At 31.6% G+C, this 6,036-nt stretch overlaps 1 protein-coding gene across 1 annotated transcript; it reads right to left on the reverse strand.

Annotated features, from left to right (window-relative positions):
* Positions 1-920: 920 nt before the first annotated feature.
* Positions 921-1,409, reverse strand: LOC133309628 (B3 domain-containing protein At2g33720-like). The gene has a single exon (XM_061510421.1). The coding sequence runs from the start codon at positions 1,407-1,409 to the stop codon at positions 921-923; it is 489 nt and encodes a 162-aa protein (XP_061366405.1).
* Positions 1,410-6,036: the final 4,627 nt, after the last annotated feature.

A 6,036-nucleotide genomic window follows, 5' to 3' on the forward strand; every position in this document is an offset into this window, starting at 1 on the left:
TCTCTAGTCAAAAAGCCAATTTACATATTTAAGTGTTTATATTCTTTTAAAGTTTAAATAAATTTTTTAGATTATTCCTTTCAATTATATCACCTTAAAAGAATTAGTTTCAATTGATTGATAATTTCCATTTTTAGCTTTTGATTGGTAGTGTAATTTTTATAAAAAAAGAAATAAAGAAAAGAAAAAATGCAAGAAGTGCAAAAAAATTCTGAAAGACTCCACAACCACAAGTATATACTCTGTTTCCACTCCAAATCCGATTTCTTCAGGGGAAATGAACTTGGACATGAAAATTGAACTAGAATTTCAACTTCCCCTAAAACCCTAAATCCCCAATTTTTCTCCCCTTTTCCCATTTAACAAAACCCTAAAACCCAGAACAACAAAATGGCCATTGAGGAAAACCAAGGTTAGGATTTTTAAATAGGATAGGAGAGGAGAGGGTGAGTCATGATGAAATGTTAGCCATTAGATATATAAAATGATTCAAGTGCCAAAGGGGATAGATCAAGTGTCCTACACGTGAGGGGTTGCATGTGTCACTATCTATGTGTCTTAATTTTATACAACTATCATATTGATCGCAAGCTCCTTGTGGATGATGAAATAGGCATAACCGCATAAGGATGAAAAAAAAACTCAAATAAATAAGTACCTCACCTACTTACAATTTTTTCTTGTAAAACCAGACACTTAGAATGCCCACACAACATACAAAAATGACAATGAGTAGTTAGAGAAATTTAAACCATAAACTCTGCTTGCTATTGGTGCTATCAATACAAAAAATTCAAATTGAACAAGCGAAATCAAGCGATTTTTAAACCATAAATTCTGCTTGCTATTTTCTGCTTCAGAATAAGAGAAAATATCAATACATCTGTTTCTACACACGAATCCTAATACTGTTATCAATCCTAAAAGGCATCAAGAACAGAAAAATTAAAGCGATTTTTGTATGGATCCCAATGAAGGCCAATCTCATCCCCTTTCTTTAAGCCTCTCCTTGATACAAAATCTTTAACCCAATTTCCAATGAAAACATAGCTTCTTGAAGAAACCCATTTCTTGAAAATTAAAGAATGAATGGAGGCAGTGTCTACATCCCAAATGTCAACTTGAACACCTCTTTCAACGTCTCCATCCAACACCGGCACCACCAAATTCTCAGCAAAATCTTTAGGGAGCAAGAGCCTCCTCATGTTGCCAAGATCACTGCCATTAAGGACTTTCTTGATCTTCCAAGGGTCATCATAAAGCATCAAATCCAAAGAGTAACCCCAACTTCTCTCTACACACACCTTCTTTCTTGCAGCAACATGAGTTTCTTCATAAATCTTCCTCTTCTTGGTTAAAGAAACAGAGACATCATCAGTGTCGTATGCCGTTGCTGACATTTCTTTCATGTTTTTGTGAATTGGGTTTTGGTTTCTTGAAAGCTATGAGGTTTTTCTGTTTTCCTGTTACGGGTCAATATATATAGAAGTTGCCTTTTATGCCAGCCCACTTCACTTTAAATGTTTATTCTGCCTTTTCTTTAATTTTTATCTATACAGATATAATTTATATCTTAGATAATTCTTATTCAAAATATAGGAAAAATAAAAAATTTTAGCATTTGCATTGTTTGGCAAAAAAAATTTAATTATTACATTTTAATTAAATAATTACGTATTTATGGCAGTTTTGGAAATAATTACGGATCTATTGCACAATGTGACGCCTCATTTAGGCGTCTCTCACCTAAGGTTGACACGTGTCATTTTTTCTAAAAAGAATAATAATTTAATCATAAAACTTTTGAAGGCCATACCTTTTGACTCGAGTATCCAATTCAGGTAATTCTTTTTTTGATTCCACATAACTTTTCGAGATCTACGCAATGACATCTCATTTGATATATTTTATTTCTCACAAACGTAATTTAAATTTAAATTAGGTAATCCTTCTTCCTTAGAGATTTAGAATATTTATTTAATTATTTCCTTTATTAATACAGATTTTTCAAATTGATTATTGAGTTTCAATCACAAATCAAATCTTTATTTTGTTTTCCATATTAATAATAATTGTTACTTTTAATTTAAATCACAAACCAAATTTTTTTATAATAAAAATAAAAAAATTATTTTTTAAATTAAATCACACATCAAATCTTGATTTATTTTTTATATTAAATCACAAACGCAGAACTCAGAGGCTTCTGAGTTTAAAAATGTGACACGTGTCAACACCTGACACGTCACCAATCACGTCTAAATTAGGTTTCAATCAAGAGGCAATCACGCCTAATTTAGGTAATTTTATTTTTGAAAAACATTCATAAGCCATCATTAATTTCAGACCACGAATAATAACCCAGAAGCTTATAGCATTAATCATTAATTTCAAAAATAATATCCTTTTTCCTTAGATATTTAGAATATTTATTTAATTATTTTCTTTATTTCTACAGATTTTTCAAATTGATTTTTTAGTTTAAATCACAAATCAAATCTTTATATTGTTTTCCTTATTAGTAATAATTTTTATTTTTAATTTTAATTTAAATCACAATCCAAATTTTTGTTATAATAAAAAAAGTATTATAAAAAAAATTAAATCACAAATCAAAATTTTATTTATTTATTTATATTAAATCACAAACCCAGAACTCAGAGGCTTCTTGGTTTAACCGCTCTTATAATACCATTCTTGCAAATTAAAATTGTGTTTATGAGAAATAAAATATATCAAATGAGATGTCATTGCGTAGATCTCGAAAAGTTATGTGGAATCAAAAAAAGAATTACCTAAATTGGATGCCGGAGTCAAAAGTTATGACCTTCAGAAATTTTATGATTAAATTATTATTTTTTAGAAAAAAAAGACACGTGTCAACCTTAAGTGAGAGACGCCTAAAGGCGTCACATGTGACGCCCAAAAAAAGCGTCACATTGTGCAATAGATCCGTAATTATTTCTAAAATTGCAATAAATGCGTAATTATTTAATTAAAATGCAATAATTAAATTTTTTTGCCTGTATTGTTTTGACAACAAAAATTCTCCTATAATCGTTCATAAAGATAATCAATAACACACGTACACAAAAAAAATAAAAAAATTGAACTAACAAATATATTATGCTAATAATAATAATATTGGAAATGAAAGAATACTTATAACATTATTTATGATATTTATTTAAATTAACAATACTAAAAAAATAATTGAACATCGTTTAAACATATTCTCCTAAAAATATTAATTTACGTTGATATTTAATTATTAAACTAACAAAAATTGTAGGCAACTTTCACTTTTTTTTCCCTAAACAGTTATTATGCCACCTCACTTAAACATTTATTCTGTTTATATATTAATAAAATTAAATTGTTAACATTAGCTAATAATAATAATATTGGAAATGGAAGAATACTTATAATTCACTAGTAAAATTGAATTATTTTTTTGAAAATTTAAAGAATAAAAGGAATTTTTAAAAAAATTAAAGAGATGTGTTGAAAATAAGTCATGGTGTCCTAAGATTAAACACCTATTATTTTTAGTTGCATTGTTTTGACAATAAAAATTCTCCTATAATCGTTCATAAACATAATCAATAACACACGTACACAAAAAAAAAAAAAAAAAAACAATTGTGTATGCTGGCATAAAAATCCCAAGTTTAAGATAATTCACGTGATAAATCGGATCAACAATTACTAAAATCATTCAATTAAAGAGTACTTTTGTTCTTTTCATGTAATTTCAAATGATATATTCTATCAACATTTATAAAATCATTCAAATAATAATGTTATGTTTTTCAAATACTTTTATAAATATAAACAGTTAACAAAAACCATTATATTCTTTTATACTGTTTCTCAATGCTAGATGTTTTATAAAAACATAAGCTCAGCTTATTTTTATTTATGTTATCTTTTCTCTTAAATAAATAAATATTTAAATAAAAGAAAAAATAATATTAGAATTTGAAAGAAAAGCTGGAATTTGGTAATAATCCATGTTATTTGGGTGTGCATGACAACCTTCCCGGAATCAATTCTTTTTTAATTTATGTGGAATCAATTCTTTTTTAATTTATGTTCCCGGTAACAAAAATGGATAGGAAATTTGTTTGGTAAAACCGGTTTATTTTTTTTGTTCCCGGGATGAACTCATTTAATTTTTGTGCCGGGGAATAGAAAAAAGAATAAAAAAATTTCTGTTTTTTATAATACAAAAAAAAAAATCTGCTTTTTTGTTCCCTGGCACAAAATGAGAAACACTTGTGTATCTCAATTACTCTCCACCACCACCATTATCTCGACATGACCACCACTACCATTGTCGTCGTTGACGTCATACCACCAATGTCGTTGTCACCACCACCAGGATTCCACCGCCACCACCACCACCACCTCCACTCATCGCCACATCACCACCATATCACCACAACCACTACCATGCCACCACCATCGCCACCACTACCACTACCACTACTGCCACTATTGTTGGAGCCAATGTCGTCACCATCACTACCATACCATTGCCACCAACCACTGCCGTCACCATCACCACCACCGCCACCATCGCCACCAACTACCACCACTGTCGTCGAAGTCACCGCCACCGCCACCACCACCATCTCATTGCCGCCGCCGCCGCCGCCACCATCGCCACAACCACTGTCGTCACCACCACCACCACCATCGCTACCACTACAGCCACCGCCACTATTGCTGCAGCCACTGTCGTCACCACCACCACCATGCTGCCACTGCCACCAACCACCACCATCGTCGTAGCCACTGCCTTCGCCACCACCACCACCATGCCGCCACTATCGGACCAGTTTGTTATTATCAGAACGGTATTAAGCGTAGCACATTTATTTAATAAATGCAAAAGCTTATCTTATTGATTCACAATTGGACTTATATCAAAATTTGAATAAACTTTTGCATTTTATAATCTATAGTAATTTACCAGTTCTTTTGTATCCAATTCAACAGTGTAATGATTTCTCACACCTCACGTGCTTTTTAAATATAAAACTGACGATATTTTGTTTGTAATTCGGACATCTAGGGATAATTCCCATTGTCGTATTATCACCTAATTGACAGTATATCCAATTTCTACAATCTAGAATCCTTCCATGGATTTTATCTTAATGGCTCCATGCCAATGATTTCATCAAATAATCAATTAATCATCATTTAACTTCCAACAATAACATGGAAGGATAAATACAGAATAACCTTGTAGATTTATCCTTGACGTACATTATGAATAAATTAAGGCTTACATATAGTCCTTATACATGTGTCTCTAAATGAAAAATACAAATCTTATACAAATAAATATATAAATATATATATATATATATATATAAACACTTTCTATGCTCTCCAAATTATACGATCATGTCATATACATCAAAGGGTGATCAAAATACAATATCCCTTATGTGTCTATCCAAAATGACTAACCAACACGCAACATACATCATTCCCTACACAGGCCTCTTGCCCAGGGAAGGTCCAACTCCAACATCCTAAGTACCTACACCTGAAAGGTGGTCCCCAAAACGCGGTGTAAGATAAACATCTTAGTAAACTAGGGCCTCTTGGTGGATTCCTCCACCCCTCGAAAGTTTGGAGAATAGAGTTCATTTTCGTCTTTGATTGATGCCTTGGTTTGAAGTGCTTGCTCGAGTGTCTCCTCCTTCTTCTTCTTTTTACGTTGTTCGTGTGCCTCGAGAGAACCGGCGAGCTCGTCGACCGTGAGCATTGCTAGGTCCTTTGACTTTTCTATGGCACGTACGACATTCTCGAAACTATCGGTTAATGTAAGAACCTGCACCGTTAAATTAAGAATTTAAATAAATTAATTATGAGTTTGAGAAAATAATTCCATAATAGACTTAAGTAATTAATATAAGGGTTTAATAACGCTGAAAGCCGCTTTTCTGATGAAAAGTGCAGATAGCGGTTCTGCTTCCCGATATAAGTGTGTACCGGTGAAGTATCCCAAAAATTTAT

Source organism: Gastrolobium bilobum, unplaced genomic scaffold, assembly GCF_033153095.1.
Source record: "Gastrolobium bilobum isolate Gb01-03AN ecotype WA unplaced genomic scaffold, APGP_CSIRO_Gbil_v1 utg305556, whole genome shotgun sequence".
Taxonomy (NCBI): domain Eukaryota; kingdom Viridiplantae; phylum Streptophyta; class Magnoliopsida; order Fabales; family Fabaceae; genus Gastrolobium; species Gastrolobium bilobum.